Source organism: Ovis canadensis, chromosome 4 (assembly GCF_042477335.2).
Source record: "Ovis canadensis isolate MfBH-ARS-UI-01 breed Bighorn chromosome 4, ARS-UI_OviCan_v2, whole genome shotgun sequence".
Classification (NCBI taxonomy): Eukaryota; Metazoa; Chordata; class Mammalia; order Artiodactyla; family Bovidae; genus Ovis; species Ovis canadensis.
Genome location: NC_091248.1, coordinates 89,322,592 through 89,343,263, shown reverse-complemented (window position 1 = coordinate 89,343,263; position 20,672 = coordinate 89,322,592). Strand labels below are relative to the sequence as shown.

The 20,672-nt window shown below is 39.5% G+C and overlaps 1 protein-coding gene across 10 annotated transcripts in view; it reads right to left on the bottom strand.

The window, feature by feature from the left end:
- The window catches only part of CFAP69 (cilia and flagella associated protein 69), a 75,646-nt gene extending 66,859 nt beyond the window's left edge, over positions 1 to 8,787 (bottom strand). For 7 of the 10 annotated variants that reach the window (XR_011256485.1, XM_069586813.1, XM_069586812.1 and 4 more), the window contains exon 1: positions 8,424 to 8,787. Coding sequence is in view for 5 of the 10 variants with exons in the window: in XM_069586813.1 (XP_069442914.1) it covers positions 8,424 to 8,543 (120 nt within the window). In the remaining 5 variants the exon portion in view is untranslated. The remainder of the gene's footprint in view (positions 1 to 8,423) is intronic. The other 3 variants (XM_069586815.1, XM_069586817.1, XM_069586814.1) reach the window with 2 other exon arrangements.
- Between the last annotated feature and the right edge of the window lie 11,885 nt (positions 8,788 to 20,672).

Below are 20,672 nucleotides of genomic sequence, written 5' to 3'. Positions count from 1 at the left end.
GTTGTAAAGAGTGCTGCCATAAACATCAGGGTGCTGCATCCTTTCAAATTATGGGTTTCTTGGGATATATCCCTAGGAATAGGATTTCTGGCTTATATGGTAGCTCTATTTTTAGTTTTTTAGGAAACCTCCATACTGTTCTCCATAGTGGCTGTACCAATTGACATTCCCACCAATAGTGTAAGAGGGTTTCTCTTTTCTCCAGCATTTATTGTTTATTGATTTTTTGATGAAATGGCAACCCACTCCAGTGTTCTTGCCTGGAGAATCCCAGGGATGGGGGAGCCTGGTGGGCTGCCGTCTATGGGATTGCACAGAGTCACACACGACTGAAGTGACTGAGCAGCAGCAGCAGCAGCATTCTGACGGTGTGAGATGATACCTCATTGTAGTTTTTGATTTGCATTTCTCTAATAATTACTGATGTTGAGCATCTTTGCATGTGTTTTTTTTGTTTTTGTTTTTGTTTTGGCCATCTTTGGGGCTTCCCTGGTGGCTCAGAGGTTAAAGCGTCTGCCTCCAATGCCGGAGACCTGCGTTCCATCCCTGGGTCGGGAAGATCCCCTGGAGAAGGAAATGGCAATCCACTCCAGTATTCTTGCCTGGAGAATCCCACGGACGGAGAAGCCTAGTAGGTTACAGTCCACGGGGTCGCAAAGAGTTGGACACGACTGAGCAGCTTCACCTTCACCTTTGAGAAATGTCTATATAGATCTTCCACCCATGTTTTGATTGTGTTGTTTTTTGATATTGAGTTGCATGAGCTGTTTGTATATTTTGGAGATTAATTCCTTGTCAGTTGCTTTGTTTGCAAATATTTTCTCCCATTCTAAGGGTTGTCTTTTTGTTTTGTTTATGGCTTCTTTTGTTGTGCAAAAGCTTTTAAGTTTAATTAGGTCCCACTTGTTTATTTTTATTTTCATTACTTTAGGTGGTGGATCGAAAAAGATCTTGTTGTGATGAATGTCAAACAGTGTTCTGCCTATGTTTTCCTCTAAGAGTTTTATGGTAGTTGGCCCACTCCAGCTTAATGATTTATTCAGTTCTTATTTCTCACTCAATTGTGAAGCTTTCCTGCTATTTGCTCTCCCTACCTCTAGTCTTGCACCCTTCAACACTGTCCTCTACCCTCTGGTCAGAACAATAAAACTCAAATCTGAACACAACACGTCTAAATCATTCAATGACTCCACTAATGCCCTTCCCCCTCCTCTGTTTTCATTGTTGTTATGATCCTATCTGTCTCCTTGGTTAACCCTCACAGGTCCTTTGAGACACAATCGCCTCCATTCTTATCATCAAAATACATCTTATTATTTTTATTTACTATTTTCTGTTTTATATATTTACTTTTATTTTGTTTTTGTTTCCACATATAAATACTTAACATAATTTCACTTACTGTTAATACCATTTTATATTCTGATTTTTAAGTCTATAATACATACATTTCCATATTTCTACATAGTCATTGTTTCATTGCCTCCTAGTTCTAGAATTTCCTTTCCTTTCACAATTACAAATTAATATGTTCTAATCTTAAGAAATGTCATTCAAATACAATTTTCAGTTAAGTGTTCTAACTTTGTCTGCAGAATAAGTCCCTGAGTTTACTCAATATGATTTTCATTTTAAATATTATCAAAAAAGATTTACTATATAGTTATTTATCCTAGGTATTATGATTATCATTAACAGTGTTACATCTTACTATTAAGTTGCTTAAATTATTAAATTTACTGTTAACAATTTTTTGATAAATAGAATTTTGCCTTTTAAGATTTGGAGTTTTAATAGTGCCATCTGCCACCACCTCAGTTGTTCTTTTTTCTCCCTGTGTTCTCAGAGAAATAAAAATGTACAGTGAATTTTTATTTTCTGATTTTCTGCAATATTGGTTTTGTGGGTTGGAAAAGATATTGAAATGAAATGTCAGTGCAGAATTTTCTTTTTAAAATCTGTATTATTATCAGAATTTTTCCCCCTAAATGGCCAGATATGACTTTTATAAGAAAGAAGAGTGGTAAAGATTAAGGCACAGATTTAACTTATATTATCTTAAATTTATTTTATATTATCACTCCATGTTACTCGGTATTTTATTTGCATGGCAAATGTTATATTTTTAAGATTTCTCCCTCCTTCCCTTAGCCTTTTCTTCTTCTTATAAATATTTATAAGTAGCTTCTACATTTCAGAAATGGTAGGTGTGGGGAATACATTTGCCCTGACTTCAAGCATCTATCAAGCATGAGATATAGGTAATATAGATAACATGCTACAAAATGGTTCATGAATGTCAAGAGGTGTGTTCCAGAACTATACAGAGAGGGACAGAATGGCATGGGGAGGAGGGATAGGAATCTGGGACAGCTTCTGAAAGAAGCAATCTGCAGGCAGAGTGAGATTGAATAGGATTTGTGAGATAAATGGAAGGTTTGAGAGATGGAGCAAAGGGAGTAGCATGTGTTAAGGCCTGGAGACAAGAAAAACATGGCATTTAGAGGACTGGTGAGTCATACGGTAGGAGAGGATATTGCAAGGGATAGAAGCTACAGATGCTGCTGATAAGGTAAGCAGAGGTCAAATCATGAATACTAATCTTAGTGATAATAACAATGATGGTACAGTTGTAAGCTCTTTAAATATTTACTAAATGAATTCTGTGAGGTAGATACTATTAACACCATTTTACAGGTGGCCTTGTACATACTATGATAAGGCTCATCAGAAGATATTGAATGGTTTGAGAGACTGGATATTAAAACAGGCAATGGCCAGATTTTACTTGGTAACAGAACTCTGTCCTCCAACCTCTGCAGCAGGCAACCTAGGAAGTCAAACCACAACCTCTGCAGCTGTTGGCTCAGAAAAGTCAGTATTTGGTCAATGATGATCACATTCCCTATTTTTTGACCCCATCTGCCACTCAGGGCCAACCAGAAACAGCCAAGTATGCTTCCCAAATCAATCATTCAGTCAACAAGAGCAAAGCAGAAGCCTCCCTTTTATTCACAGTGAAGCTTCCCTTGGAGTCTCTGCCAAATATAAGTAATGCTGGCTGACTCTCTTTCTACAGCAAACTCTGCATAAACAGTCGGTGTTCATTCTCATTAGGGTGATCTTTGTTGATTTCCACAGGTTTTAACCAGAGGAATGTAACAATAAAGAGATAATTCTGTCTGCTGAGTACAGGAAAGATCTAGACTGGAAGTGGGAGACTAGTCTATGACTTCAGGCATTGACTAAACAGTGGCCGCCAGGATACACAATAATGAGTGGAATGAAAAGCGTCAAGGAGGCAGAATCAGCAGGTCCTAATAAGTGATTTGATTTGGCAAGAAAGAGAAGGAAAAGGTAAGGATGACTGACTGGCTTGAGGAATGACATAAGTGGTAGCACCATTTGTTGAAACAGGGATGCTGGAGGAAGAGGCTTGTGTTGAGGCTGGAGATGAGTTAAATTTGGGGCAGAGATTTCTAAATCACAGGCTTAAAGTAATAATTGGGAGAGATTAGGTAAACAAGATCACACAAGCAGAATGTAGCAGCAAGAGACAATTTACAAATGTAAATATAAAAATAACTGTTGTTATTATCATCATAAGATTTTATGGAGAAATTATAAAAACATTTAACAAAATCTTTTAAGATCAAAAGCTCATTGAATTAACTGCTTTGAAGAAAATTATACCTCCACAAACTTCAAGTCATAGGATGAACTTATTTTCCCACTTTACCAGTGAACATTTCAAAGGGGAAAAAATCCTGCTTATTTGATACCTAGTTATAGGGAAAGAACTAACATTTATTATGGTCCATTTATGTGTCTGGTACTTTATATTTTAATTAACATATCTCAAATCTACAATATGAAGGTAGAATCATTATCCCTGTTGTTGAAACTGAGATCTAACTTATTAAGGTCACATAGTGACTATATGGGCTAGCAGGGCTGTTTGATGCAGAAACACTAGTTCTTTGCACCTTAGTTCTCTGCCTGACACCTCAGTTGACCCAGAGATTACTTCTAGCAATTACTCCACAACAAGGATAGGCCACTTTAAGTACATAGTACATGGCAGAATTATAGATAGTGCCAGGATATGACATCAACCAACAAATTGTGTAAGTTCTCAGAGGCTCTCAGAAGGAAAACAAATTTGGGCAAGGAAGCTCAGCCATGACACCCACTCAAGTCAACTGTTTACAATAATGTATTTAACCTGCAAATATTATTGTGTGCCTCTGCTGTGAAGATATTAAGAAGAGGTGGCAAGAATACACAGAAGAACTGTACAAAACAGAGCTTCACGACCCAGAGAATCACGATGGTATGGTCGCTCACCTAGAGCCAGACATCCTGGAATGTGAAGTCAAGTGGGCCTTAGAAAGCATCACTATGAACAAAGCTAGTGGAGGTGATGGAATTCCAGTGGAGCTATTTCAAATCCTGGAAGATGATGCTGTGAAAGTGCTGCACTCAGTATGCCAGCAAATTTGGAAAACTCAGCAGTGGCCACAGGACTGGAAAAGCCCAGTGTTCATTCCAATTCCAAAGAAAGGCAATGCCAAAGAATGCTCAAGCTACTGAACAATTGCACTCATCTCACCAGCTAGTAATGCTCAAAATTCTGTAAGCCAGGCTTTAGCAGCACATGAACCGTGAAATTCCAGATGTTCAAGCTGGTTTTAGAAAAGGAAGAGGAACCAGAGATCAAATTGCCATCTGCTAGATCATGGAAAAAGCAAGAGAGTTCCAGAAAAACATCTATTTCTGCTTTATTGACTATGACAAAGCCTTTGACTGTGTGGATCACAAGAAACTGTGGAAAATTCTGAAAGAGATGGGAATACCAGACCACCTGACCTGCCTCTTGAGAAACCTATATGCAGGTCAGGAAGCAACAGTTATAACTGGACATGGAACAACAGACTGGTTCCAAATAGGAAAAGGAGTATGTCAAGGCTGTATATTGTCACCCTGCTTATTTAACTTACACGCAGAGTACATCACGAGAAACGCTGAGCTGGAAGAAGCACAAGCTGGAATCAAGACTGCCGGGAGAAATATCAATAACCTCAGATATGCAGATGACACCACCCTTATGGCAGAAAGTGAAGAGGAACTAAAAAGCCTCTTGATGAAAGTGAAAGAGGAGAGTGAAAAAGTTGGCTTAAAGCTCAACATTCAGAAAACGAAGATCATGGCATCTGGTCCCATCACTTCATGGCAAATAGATGGGGAAACAGGAGAAACAGCGTCAGACTTTATTTTGGGGGGCTCCAAAATCACTGCAGATGGTGATTGCAGCCATGAAATTAAAAGACACTTACTCCTTGGAAGGAAAGTTATGACCAACTTAGATAGCATATTCAAAAGCAGAGATATTACTTTGCCAACAAAGGTCCGTCTAGTCAAGGTTATGGTTTTTCCAGTGGTCATGTATGGATGTGAGAGTTGGACTGTGAAGAAAGCTGAGCGCTGAAGAATTGATGCATTTGAACTATGGTGTTGGAGAAGACTCTTGAGAGTCCCTTGGACTGCAAGGAGATCCAACCAGTCCATCCTAAAGGACACCAGTCCTGGGTGTTCGCTGGAGGGACTGATGCTGAAGCTGAAACTCCAGTATTTTTGGCCCCTCATGTGAAGAGTTGACTCATTGGAAAAGACCCTGATGCTGGAAAGGATTGGGGGCAGGAGGAGAAGGGGATGACAGAGGATGAGATGGCTGGATGGCATCACTGACTCGATGGACATGGGTTTGGGTGAACTCTGGGAGTTGGTGATGGACAGGGAGGCCTGGTATGCTGTGATTCATGGGGTGGCAAAGAGTCGGACACGACTGAGCGACTGAACTGAACTGAACTGCTGTGTTAGATATCGTTCTAAGTTCTAAAGACATAGTATCGAATAAAACACACAAAATCTCTGCTTCAATAAGGAAGTGATATGGTTTGGGGGAGACAATAAGCTATATAGTGTACTGCAAGGTAATAATGCTCTGGAGAAATGGGAGTAAACAGTGCTAAGATGCTCAGGCAATTGTCGGCAAAAGAGGAGAGTGGGTAACATTTCACTACAGTCATGAAGGAGGAAAGCTAACAAGCCATGGATATCAAGGGGAAAACTTCCAGGCAGTGGACACAGCAATTGCAAAGACCCTTAGGCAGGGTATACCTGGCATGGTTGAGGAGAAGCCAGGGAGCCAGTGTGGCTGGAATACAGAAGATTTTGTAAGCTACTTAAGAAGAATTAAATATATACTCTGAGTTTAGAGTTGAGGGGGGAAGGACATGGAAGTATTAAGATATATGTCCTACACTTAAGAAGCCCATATGCTAATGGGAGAGACAAAACAAGACAAATGAAATAATAACAAATATAAAACAAGAGATCATTAGGTAAGAAACTGTGTGATTCAGGCTGGGGACTATACCCATTTATGAGAAGGTCTGTAAGTGTGAAAATGAATGGGAAGTGCTTCCTGTTGGGGATACTTTATGGTAGAGAGGTAGGACCTGAAGGTAGGGTAAGATTTAAATTCCAAAAACAGGCAGAGGGCACTCAGTCCACACATCGTTAATATCCCCTCCTGTGTACCAGGTGTTGTGCTGGTTGCTACTGGGAGATAATAGGGGACACTACAGAAAAAACAAGAGAAAAGGTTTCTGCCCTCACAGAGGTAGCACTAAGCAGACTGCGTGATAGAGATAAAGTACAGGTTATGCATTAGGAAACCTTGTAAACAGGACAGAGAGGTAGACCTGACACACTGAGGATGGCAAAGACCTCACATGCATCTAGTTCAGAGGTTTCGAGGCCAAAAATCATTTGAGGGAGGCTGTTAAGAGTCCCAGGCTCCACACTGGGGATTATGCTTGAGAAAATCTACAGTACCCAGCTAAACTGCCTTTCTGAAGCAGTTATTAACAGGGTAGGAACTTTAATCAATACAAACCAATTTCTACCTGGAGAAGAATCCTAGGCTCTGTAAGAAGAGATAGTAATGAAAGAAAAGCGAAAAAAAGAAAGGGAAAGGGAAGGGAGAAAATATACCCACATATACACAGGTACGCTTGTTCTGCATTACTTGATATGTTGTGGACTATATTGGCAAATAGTCTGTTAAAAGTATTTCCCCCATTTTCTCCTTCTTAACCCACGGTTGCCTGCCTCCTATAACTTTGCACCCCACCCCCTTTTGTAATACCAAGTAAAGGAGGAATGAGAGCCATCAGATGCCAAATACACCTACTTCTCAGGGAGAACAGTGGTAGGGTTGAGCCCCCTTGCAGCTTTGGGAGTGAAGGGACATCTGTTGCTCCTCAAAATTCTCCCTGCCTGGACGGCACTACTTCCACAAAATCGATTAGTAAATTCGCTCAACACCTGCTCCTCTTCATGCAAAAGTGTTGCTGCTCCATGAGTTAAATGTCTGTCCATCTTCAGAGGGTGCAACCCTATTCCCACCACAGGAGAGGTCCCCAGTCAACCAACCGCTCCTAAGGAACTCTTCAAGGCTCCAGGATGTGGACGCAGGGGACAGGTTTCCTGACGCAGCCTGAGCCTTCTGAGGCCTCAACAGGAATTCCCAGGGTGGCCCCACACCATCAGTGTGAGGAGGTAGTGCAGGATTCCTCTGTAGAATTCACATTAATATACGGCTTGATCATGGCTCTCTGGGGAGGAGCAATGGAACCCTAGTATGAAACAAACAACTTGGAGTTTCTAAACACCCCTGCTACAGATCCACAGGGTTCTGAAGTGAAATTTCTCAACAGAAATTAGAATTAGTTTTGTATGACAAAAAGTAACCAAAAACCAAAATATACAAGCACAATAAAATCAATTCTATTCGATTCCAATTCTCTCCAACGTCCTCCCAAACCAGATTCCAATTTTATATAAAAATGTTGTTTAATTTCTAGTTTTAATAGTATTTTCCTCCCTCCAGATGCAGGTTTTGGTAGCAGCAAATTCAAACACATGAGGATTACCCCTGTATCAGGAACAGCACACGATAACAGGGTTCTACATATAAAAGCCCAATGCATATCAAATTTTCGCTAAGAATGTTTCCCTCCCTCTCAGGCCTTTCGTCGCCTCACATTTTTCGAAGCCAAGTCTCCAAACCTCGGCTACTCAATTTACTAGGACGCTCAGGGAGGACCCAGGAGGACCTCGAGACACAAGTCCCCAGACAGGTTGATTGACGACAACCAACTCCCCTCTCAGGCAGCGCAGCTTTGCGCTTGGAACCTCCGAAGGATCAGCTTTGCGCTTGGAGCCTCCGTCCCGTGGGCTGCCCTGGTTTCCACTCGGGCCCCCACTTCCGCTCTCGCTGCCCCCAGGCTTCGTCCCCGCCCCCAGATTTCAACCCCCTTCCTTGACACCCTCCAAAGCCAGACACCTGGCCATACCTGCACTTCCTCATCCTCCGTCACCACTCCGACTATCGGGATTTGGCGAGGGCTGCTGAACTTGATCCTGCTGCTGGGCTCCCGGGCCTCGGCCTTCTCCGCGGCCTCCGCTGTGGACATGGCCGTGGCTGCGGAGGGAGGGATGGGTGCGTCTCCTTCCTTCCTACACTGTGCCCAGCCGCGAGACAGAAAGAGGCTCCGCTACCAAAAAGTGAAAGCCGCCTAAGAGCGGCTAGAGTAGCGAAAGGTCCCGGGGGTCCGGCCGTGGCCTCGGCTGCCGCGACGCCACTCGCATCCCGCCCCTGAAGCCCACCCGCACACCTTGCAGCTTTCAGGCTGGCAGGTTGCTAACAAGCTAAAGCGTTGCTAGGGGAGGAGCCAGAGGCTGACAAAAGGGCTCCTACGGAAGCCGGAGGATCCAAACTACCCCAAACCCTTATCTACATCCTAAACTCGTGGCTAGATTTGCATGGGTTCCAGAGGGAAGAGGGGCGAACACCTCGGTAGGTAACGGTGGAGTGTTACCTTGGCGGCTTGTGTGACTCAATCTTTGTGTTTGCTCTGGGCCTTCTTAAAACAAGAATGGGCCGGTGGTGGATGTGGGATGCAGGAATGATGAATGATAGAATGCTAATATTGGAAGCTGATCAGTTTATCTCATCCCTAAGAAGAGATCAGTATTACCTACATTCCCCAGCCTTTTACCTCTTCTGTACTTTAGTGAGCACCAAAGCATTGTACACAATGCTGGAAGGCTTTCGAGTCAAATCGTTGAATTTAGAGCAAGTTAACCCCTGGAAACTCCACTCTTCTCATAACTTTTTCACTTTTCTCATCAATAGGATTGCTGTGAGAGGACTGAATGAGATGATGGTTTTGTAAAGTGGTGCTTGGCACATAATAAGCAAGATGATCTATATGACATTTCTGGCTCTACAAATCGAAATGGAAAACCTAGATTGGGCTTGGCAGCACTTGATGTGAGTCACAGCCAAAGAAACCAAGTTTCTTTGAAAGAGTACTGCACGCTTCCAGTCCCTGTTTCCTCAATTCTGTTTAACCCCAGTCCTTGGAAACTGCCCTTACTGAGGTTACCACCACGTGCGGTCAAAGACTGTGTACATTTTCACGTCTTCAACTGGGTGTCAGAGAAGGCAATGGCACCCCACTCCAGTACTCTTGCCTGGAAAATCCCATGGATGGAGGAGCCTGGTAAGCTGCAGTCCATGGGGTCGCTAAGAGTCAGACATGACTGACCACTTCACTTTCACTTTCATGCATTGGAGAAGAAAATGGCAACCCACTCTAGTGTTCTTGCCTGGAGAATCCCAGGGACGGGGGAGCCTGATGTGCTGCCGTCTATGGGGTCGCACAGAGTCGGACACGACTGAAGCGACTTAGCAGCAGCAGTAGCAGCAGCATCTTGGTGTATACTTGTCTATAATATTTTACACTGTTGACCACTCACCCTTTCTTGAAACTCCCTAGCTCCATTTTCAGCATTATTATTTCTTTTAATCTTTACAGCTACTCATTGGTGCCTTTAGAGCTCCTCTCAGGCCTTACACCCAGAGGTGGTTCAGTAGGTCTAAGGTTGCTATTAACCCAAGAAAGTGCAAAGGGTGTGTCACTTGTATTGTTGACGTAACCTTAATTACTGTGTAAGTATACTACATCAAGAGGAGACTGAAACCACTTGGATAAACAGAGTGGAATCCTGTGAGAATGGCACCAAAGCCTAAAATGGTGGATGGAAAGCTGATAATCCAATGACTTGCGATCCTCTGTGTGCTCATTTTGGCATCTCAAGATGAGGAAGGATGAAGAGAAAGGATTGCCAAGGAAAATTTTCCGCTTAAAGTAGAGCTTACCTAGGAGATGTCAACTGACTTTTGTGATTTAGCACAATAGACTGAAGGTGATAAGAGTCCATAAACCTCAATGGCCCTGGGAAATCAAACTCTTCTAACTGGACTTAACTGAAGACATTTTTCTAACAAATGAACAATAGGATTTTTGTTTTATTTTAACCAGTTGTGTACTAACCTATATATTCATTCTGTCCCATATCCAGAGTATCAGTTTCCCATCCTTAATTAGCACAAATCCCACGAACTCCCCCTTTCTAGCACTTAAAAACTTTTGACTTTTCTCCATTAGTGAGTCTATTACTGGGAAGTTAATAGATCTAACTGTAATTTTTTTTTTGCTTTAATGATTTTTATCTTTTTACAGGTGAGAAGCAACCAGAATAGAATCCTCAGTCACCCCACGCTCAAGCCGTATTGACTGAATTACTTCACTTTTACACAGGTGCCAAACTTCCTCCTACATTACCTTTGCATCTTTTGTACCTGTGACTGTCCTCCAGGGTCTAACTCCTTATGAAACTCAGCTCATGTGACCTTTTCTAGGAAACCTTCTCTATATGCTCTGCTATTTTAGGTGCTGCTTTGTCTGTCATTCTGTTCTTGTACTCTCCACACATTTAATGGTATTTACTGGCTCAGCAGACTCCCTGCTAGACTGAGATTTTTTAAAACAAGGAGTTACTTACCCAGGTTTTTATACCCCAAGCCCTCAGCATAGTGTCTAGAGAAGTATTTCTCAAAACTTAATGTGCATGAGAATCATCCAGAGAGCTAATTAAAAGACTTCTGAGTCCCATATCCAGGGTCTGCTTTAGTAAGTCGGGTAGGGTTCAAGGGTTTGCATGTACAGTTGACCCTTGAAAAACACAGGTTTGAACTGCGGGTTCCACTCACATGCAGATTTTTTTCAATAAATACAGAGTACAGTCCCACACAACCTGGTGGATTTAATCCATGGATACGGAACCTTGGATACAGAGGGTTAACTGTAATGTTACCCCTGGGTTTTCATCCAAGTCAGGGTCGATGTCCCTAACCCCACACTGTACCCTAACCACCCCCAGCATCCTTAACCGCTGCACTGGAAGCACAGAGTGTTAACCACTGGGCTTCCAGGGAAGTCCCATTGATCCTTCTTTAGTATCGCTTTCTAAAAACTGTTAAGAACACAAAAGACATTTTTATGACAGCAGAACCCAGAAGGATGTAGGGTTAAATGGCTAACTACTGAAATGGTAAATTATTTCACAAAAAGATAAATTAATAGTAGAGAAATGTATAAGAGATGACATACATAGGGAATAAAAATACTTCAATCTGGTAACAATTCTAGCAGAATTTAACATTTCTGTTGAATTACAAATTACAATTTCTTAAAAGCTGCTGTAGACTTAAAGATTAACTACAAGTTTTAATAATTTATTGAACTATGCACCATTTTTAAAAGTAACATTGAAAGCTAAATATATTTTTAACTTAAATGGATTAGGAAATAAATATTCTTCTGATTTTTTATTGATACTTGTTTGCACCCTAATTAACAATATTTAATAAAATTGTAATTATTCAATAGCATGAATTAAGAATTTTTCTAATTAACATTTTAGATTATATATGAATCTGGTAGTCAATAACCTAGTGCCAAATGTTCTAAATGTTCACACAAGTATTATTTCTTTCTGAAAGTAATTTATTTTAAACAGAAAAATTTTATAGCACATGGGAAGTGTGATTATAGTCCCCTGTAGGGGAATTATGTAACAGAAAAAATACATAAAAGCTGAGATTTAATCTATTGTAGTGTTTTAAAAAATCTTTCAAGTTGAGTGTTGTAGAAACAAAGCATAAAAAAGAAAAGTAATTACCTCCTTCTAACAGAATCATTAAATTTGATACTAAGTAATAAGTACATGGAACATAAAAACAAAGTCAACCATTGTTTGGTTGTCAACCATTCTAATGAATTGTACTAATAATCCAAATTGCAAGTGATTTTTAAATAGGAAGCTACAAGAGCTATTCATGTTTAGTGGAGCAATGAAATAAATGATATTAACTTATAGAGTGACTTTTATCTGATCAAAGCTTCAGCTCCATGACGTAGTTTCAGTTCATAGTTCCATGAACTGAAAATGTTCTTGAACTTTTAGAACTAAAAGCCATTTATTGTGTTTACATGGTGGGAGGTTATTGTAACCCCAGGAGAGAACTGTCTTTATTGTGGAGTAGGACTAATCAGACAAGCTTATTCTAGTGACATTAATTACCCAAGTTCTGTAACTAACTTGACCTGTTCTGATTCTATGAACCATGTTTTAGTCTTTGAAGGCTGTGGGAACCAATACCACAAACTGAGTGGCTTACGCAACAGAAATTTTATTTCCTCACAGTCTGGAAGCTAGAAGTCCAAGATCAAGGTGTCCAAGATTGGTTTCATTCTGAGGCCTTTCTCCTTGGCTTCTCCCTTTGTCATCACGTGGTCTTCCCTCTGTATCTTTATCTACTCTTCTTACTGTTCTTATAAGGACACCAATCATGTTGCATTAGGGCCCACCACTATGACCTCATTTTACCTTAACTACTTCTTTAAAGACCCTTTCTCCAAATGTAGTCATTCTGAGGTACCAGGGGTTAGGACTTCAATGTGAATTTTAGGGGGACATAATTTAGCCTGTAATTGATCCTGACATCCTTTGGACTATAATTAGAATTCTTGTAAAGAACAGATTTAAGAGTAGAATGTGCTTAGTTGAGGCAATACCAGTTTCTTTGCCTTTAGGACATTGATATTTCTCAACGGCTCCTCTGTCTATGGAATTCTCCAGACAAGAATACTGGAGTGTGTAGATTCCCTTCTCCAGGGGATCTTCCCAACCCAGGGATCAAACCCACGTCTCTTGCATGGCAGGCAGAATCTTTACCACCTGAGCCACCAGGGAAGTCCAGGTATTTCTCAGATATTTCTGACTTAACAAACTATCACTGTACATTTATCAATGTGAATCCATCCCTGGGAGATGTATCCACTCAAGGTTCTCAGCCAACCTGGATTTTGAGTCTGCACAGCCCTATGTCTGACTTTGTGAAAATCATCATTTCATAATTTTCCATTTGAAGAATCTACTACCCAAATCACTGTGCTAGCCTAGGTTCCCTAGAGTCTTACACAAACAAACAAGAAACATTCCCCTTCTGCCAGTTGGTTGGGGGCGGGCACTGTTTCTGCTAAGCAGAAGGGAGGAAAAGATGGCAGTGGAGGAGGATGTACAAATATAGGTGTTACTGAGCTGCCATAGCTTTGAAACAATGGAGTTATAAGTGCTCAGGCTTTTAGGATATTTTCATGGAGGCCTTGTGAATTATTAAACTTTGGAACGGTCCATCTGGGGAAATGAAGGGAGAACTTACTTACTAGCACCCTCTTATTCTTCAACTCTGATCAAAGTTCACCCTTGAAGTAGAGTTGCCAGATTTAAAGGTGAAAACCCATGCAGTATTTGTAACAGAATTACACTTATTTGTTTCTTTGCAATTCAAATTTGATTGAGTGTCCTGTATTTTATCTGGACCCTACTCTCAGGATATTAATACCCACACATTTCCAGGCAGCTGCAGGGGGAGCCAGAGCCTTCACAGATTCTGTGCACAGGCACGAATATCAGTACAGCAGTGTGGTGGGGCTGATGGTGGCAGTGGCAGCAATAGCAATGACTCCTCTCTGGGCCCGTAGGGCAGCTCTAACCACTGGCCAGGAGGCAAAATAGGAAGCTGAGATGGTGATGGGGAGGGTGTGGGCAGGAGGATGCAGGCATGGCTACGCAGAAATCAGCTGATAAATAACGTAATTTTCTGTAAAAATGAGGCAAGTCATACTATCTCATTGGTTTCTGTAGGACCATATTTTACTAGACACTAGAAATACAGTTGCCAACAGAGGTCCATATAGTCAAAGCTATGGTTTTTCCAGTAGTCATGTATGGATGTGAGAGTTGGACCATAAAGAAGGCTGAGCGCCAAGAATTGATGCTTTCAAACTGAGAAGACTCTTGAGAGTCACTTGGACTGCAAGGAGATCAAACCAGTCAATCCTTAAGGAAATCAACCCTGAATATTCATTGGAAGGACTGATGCTGAAGCTGAAGCTCCAGTACTTTGGCCATCAGGGTCATTAAAAAAGACCCTGATGCTGGGAAAGACTGAAGGCAGGGGATGCCAAAGGATGAGATGGTTGGATGACATCACTGACTCGATGGACATGAGTTTGAGCAAGCTCCAGGAGATGGTGAAGGACAGGAAGCTTGATGTGCTGCAGTCCATGGGATCACAAAGAGTAGGACACGACTGAGCGACTGAACAACAAAGGAATATAGCAGTAAGACAGAGTTCTGCTATCAGGAACTTACAGAATATAGCTTGAATACTGTGTTCTGTCCTAGTTTAAAGATACTTAATAAATGCTAGTGAAGTGAAATACTTTTAAGAATACCATCTCATTAGATGGATGTTTTTCTAAATGTCTGCTCTGATAAAAGCAAACAAAACTTCCCCCAAACCCAAAACAATTACATGAATGCTTTCTGAATGCTTCTAAAAAGAAACAGCCAGCAAAGTATAGATGGCTTCCATCAAATACTGGAATGATTATTCAGTAAGAAAGACAACTCCACTTGTATATAACATTTCAAAAAAGAAATTAAATCACATTAAATAGTACGTTTTTATTTAGATGTTTATAAGGCAAATCTATGAGAATGATATAAAAACATGGCATATAATTTGATAACAGTATTTTGGAGATTATGGAGTTTTATCAAATATCTATTACACAGTTATAAAGAGACAGTATTTTCTAAGCAGATACAAAATACTCAATGAAAGATAAAGGCAGGAAAATGAGTATAATTAACAATGGAAAATCAGTTCTAATGTGAACTGCATACTATCCTATAAAAACTTTTAAACATAAGAATTATTGCAATCTAGTTTATTCAAATAGTGTTATATGGTATTGTAATAAAGAACTGAAGGCCAGGATGGATTAATTTTGATTTCATATAAAAGAAACCCAAATTTACAATGGCTTAAATACAGGAAAAGGCAGTCAAAGTAGTGAAGCAGTCAAGACCTTTTTAATTTCTAACATGTCCTCCTTAGGGTTTGGCCTTGGTCTTCTTGGATATTTGCAAGAGTTCCTATTATATGACAGTTCTGGCAGCAAGACAGAGGAATAAGATAAAGGAACACATGCTGCTTTTCTTTGAAGAGACTTTTAAGAATTCACTTATTTGCACCTCTACTTCTCACTGGTCCACACTCAGTCACAAATGAAGACTTGACTGCAAGGGCTGTTGAGGAATGTGATGGGCAGCAGCTTTTAAAGTAGGGTAACTAGACACAGGGAGACAATTTCCAGTCCCCCTTCAGACTCAGTATCTGCAAAACTATGAAAGACCTTTAAAGAAAATAAGAGAATCATCCTTGGAGTTGGCGGAAATCATTTTAAAAAAACACCTGCTTTGGGTATTTATATTAGCCCATCTAGCCATTGGGAGAATCCAAATAGTCCACCCTAATTTTGGATGACTGCATGATGTTAATCCAATGATTTGGAAAGTTAAAAAAAAAATCTGTTCAGTAGTCCTCCCCTTATCCACAGGAGAGGTTTCAAGACCCCCAGTGGATGCCTGAAGCCACTGATGCTACCAAACTCTATATATACTATGTTTTTTCCCCCCATACACACATACCTGTGACAGAGTTTAATTTATAAATTAGGCACAGTAAGAGATTACAACAAAATACAAATAATAAAATAGATTATAACAAAGTACTATAGCAAAACTTATGTGAATGTAGTCTGTCTCTCTCAAAATCTCTTATTGTATATAATGTCTTTTCCATCTTAACTAAGCACTTGTCACACACTGTATAACTTTCGTAGTATGAAGTGCAATGTAAACCTAGCATGAATTTCTTTTTCCTTCTTCATAATTTCATAGATAGGAGATTTATTCTTACCATATATCCTAGCAACCTCAGGATACAATTTTTTTTCTTTCCTTATTAAGTCAAAAACTTTTACCGTTTCACTTAGAGGGGACACTTTACAACCTCCCTTTGACATATCTGGATTCCTAGCGTCACTACCCTTGTACTCGGAGCCCATTATTAAGTAAAATAAGAATTACATGCACTACAATACCACAACAGCCAATCTGATAACCAAGACAGCTACCAAGTAACTAAGGGAAGGACATACTGAACAGAGGGCTGATTCATGTCCTAGGGCAGCTGGAGTGGGAACATCAGCTGTTCCCAGCTGATCTTGGGAACACCCAAGATCTCACCATGCTATTCAGAATGGCACACAATTTAAAAGTTATGAACTGTTTATTTTCAGGATTTTCCATCTAATATTTTCAAACCGAAGTTGATTGTGAGTAACTGAAATCACAGAAAATGAAACCATGGTAGGGGGGACTATGGTGTGTACATGCATTCAGCTAAACTAAATGTTTTTTGGCAACATAGTGACAGAATCTCTGAATATTAGCACTTTAGAAGTTTGCTTAAAACAAAATTGAAGAACCTATTTGTTCCTATAAAATTCACTGTTCAAAAGTATGAACAAATTGTTTCCACTAAAATTATTACAGTTTCATTTAGAGCAATTACATATAATGAATATGTATCAGAATTTGCTTTAGTGGCTTATGAACAACTGAGGGTGGAGCAGCTCATTTTCATGACAACACATCACAAATATAAATCTTAACACCAGGCTCAGGTTATTATACTATGTGTTACACTACTTTAAGTCATGAACTTACAAAATAATTTCAATGCAACATTTTAGGCTGTTTAAATACTTATTTCAAAACAGAGATTTTATAGACTGACACAGGTTCAGTGTTCATAGTATTCCTAAAGAAATATTTATGAATTACACTGATGGCACTTTGTTTAAAACATCACATAAGAAATTTTAAATTTCATAAATAAAGCCTCTTGGCAGGGGGAACCTCTATGTACAGAATTTTTTATGAAATAGTTTAATGGCAATGTACACCCGTGGCAGATTCATGTTAATGTATGGCAAAACCAATACAATATTGTAAAGTAATTAGCCTCCAATTAAATAAATTTGTATTAAAAAAGGCAATTAAAATAATTAAGATTCTATCACATTAATAAGAGATAAACAATAAAAAAATTGGATATGATATATTCTCAAAAGCCCTTTTACACAAATAATTTTCATAATTTCACTGTAAGGATGAATATATGTTAGGCTATTATTAGCAAATTAATTTTGAAAGTAAAATCCCTTAATCAACTCAAAATTATGCTAATTTATAAGAAATTAATCAGGTAGTTTAACATTGGAGCTCATTAACCAATCCCATATGTAGCACAAAATAATTATCTCTGATAAATACCTATAAATATAATTTATTCATACTTTAAAATACTTCAAAATTTAAATAAACATCTCTACCTATAGACAATCTAGGCTAATTTTCATATATGCTTTGAAAAATATATGCTAACATGAATATATTCCTATTCAAACATGATTTTAAATATCTTTAATAGAGGAGACATATGAAATCTGCACATAAAAGCTAGGTAGCATGATTCAGTCCAATAATTAACTCCTTCTTAGGAAAAAAATTAATTATTTTGCATAGGATTAAAACTAGGGCTTCCCATGTGGCTCACCTGGTAAAGAATCTGCCTGCAATGTGGGAGACCTGGGTTCGATACCTGGGTAGGAAAGATCCCCTGGAGAAGGGAAAGCTACCCACTCCTGTGTTCTGGTCTGGAGAAATCCATGGACTCCACAGTCCATGGGGTCGCAAAGAGAAACGACTGAGCGACTTTCATTTTCAGAACTAGATATATTTTACGCTCTTATAATTTTCTCAGGGACACTTCTCAAAATATAGTTTAGGAAAAACAAAACTACTTTCTCACATCTAGCAAGAGCAAAATTCAGTCATACTTCTGAGGTCAGAGTAATGATTTCTAAAGAATGATTATGAGAAATGATGATTAAGAAAAGTAATCAGGTAGGAAGTAGTAAAATAAAGCAGTTAAAAGTTATTTAAGTAACGCAATTAAAAGTCAGTATTTTTCCATTTTTAGAAAAGCTTTTAAACATTTAGAATTATAATGAACATATTACACTTGGGCTTCCCTGGTGGATCAGTGGTAGAGAATCTACCTGGCAATATTGGGATCCACGGGTTGGAAAGATCCCCTAGAGAAGGAAATGGTAACCCACTCCAGTATTCTTGCCTGGGAAATCTCATGAACAGAGGAGCCTGTTAGGCTACAGTCCATGGAGTCGCAGAGTCGGACATGGCTTAGTGACTGAGCACGCACATATTATATTTATTCTAAAACTTCAAAATTATGTCAGCTTTATAGTACTCAAAAGAAGATATTACCATTTCAAACAACTGTTACATCTCACATACACTTCATAAACTTCACTTTTTCATATTTTCAAAGGCCCCATTTATCTGTAATAGTGATAATTTTATCTTATTAGCTAATTAATATATACCTGTAACAATATAAATATACTTCAATAGTAAGCTAAGTTTTAAAACTATTTTGTTGTATTTTCATATTAACTGGTAAAAGCATGGGCTTAAATGGAGTGAAACTGAAGGGACAAGAAATTATTACAAATATGTAGTTAATGTCACAAGTCTACTACATAGTTTATAGGTGTTACCTTGAAGTTATCACCCAACTGAATTCCTGCTGAGAACTAACAAGTAAATGATTATCAAGACAGAAAGGCTACAATTAAAATGAAAAGCTCAATTAAAAAGTACAAGTTACTAAAATTCACCAAGGAGAGAACATCAGAGAATCATGAGTAGTTGACCAAACTGACATGATATGGTGGTAGGGAGCGAGCCATTGGTGGGAAAGGTAGCTTCTACTGAGTAAAAGTCCTTTTCTTTTTGGCAGCTGGTTTCAGTAGAACCTTACTGGGTAAGTTTTAAAATGTTAAAATTTCAGGAAGAGGAATACATATCATTGTATCTTGTTTGCAACTTTCTCTTTTAATAAAGAAGGAGCAACTGGGGGGAAAATGTAGCACTTTCTAACCAAAGGATGAACAAAATACAATTTTAATGTGTAATGTCAGTACTGAAAAATTTCATGAATAATTTGTATGATTCTATGTCGTTAGAGTAGGAGAAGGCAATGGCTTCGCACTCCAGTACTCTTGCCTAGAAAATCCCATGGACAGAGGAGCCTGGTAGGCTGCAGTCCATGGGGTCGCTAAGAGTCGGACAGGACTCAGCGACTTCACTTTCACTTTTCACTTTCATGCATTAGAGAAGGAAATGGTAACCCACTCATGACTTCTTGCCTGGAGAATCCCAGGGACGGGGGAGCCTGGTGGGCTGCCGTCTATGGGGTCGCACAGAGTTGGACATGACTGAAGCGACTTAGCAGCAGCAGCAGCATATCTCTAGAGTAGATTTATAATTAACCCACTCATCTAAATATCCTTCATAGTTGCAAACTGCTCCCTAATGAATGGCTGAGTAGGCAGGAGGACGTCTTAAGAAGAGAGAAAAGAGATGACCAAATCTACAGGGACTTTTTAAGACTCTGTAGGACCTCTGCTGTTAACTACTACTACAGTCCTATCTCTACTGGAGTCCTTTACTGCATAAAGAGGTGTATGGACTGCCACTGATCTCTAGGGTCCTGTCCCAGGCAAGATTCTTTCCTAGGGTAAGTGTGAATTATATCCCCAAGCCAAGGATAGATTTACAATTATACCTTCACATATCTTTTGACACACACGACACACTGTAAAGAATGTCAGTGCCTTTATACCAAAGAGGAAGCATCTAGATTGGAATGCATGGGAATGGGGCAGGGGCCATACAGCCTAGAAGCTAAAACCGTGGCCTCTGAAATATGACTGCCTGGACTTGAATACTAGCTCTGGAATGACCTTGAGCAAATTACTGAACTTTTCTATCCTCCATCCAGTATCCTTATATGTAAAATGAGGATAATAACCACCTCTGTCAAGGGGTTGTTGTAAGTACTGTATGGGAAAATATAAGTAAAGTGCTTAGAACAGTGCCTGGCATGTTATAATCCCTTAATGAATGTCAGTAAAATCCTATATCATTCAGAATATGACTGGCTAAGGTACAACAGCAAAAACCAGCTGATAACTACTTGTATGTAAACTTAACGCTTTCCCTCTAACTAGAAATAATTATAAGATTCCCAGGATTGGTATTATATTAGAAAAGTCAGTTTTGGAGGCCATATATTAAACTGTCTTCTCCCTGGTCAGTATATTAATATGCAAATAAAACTGTTCCAC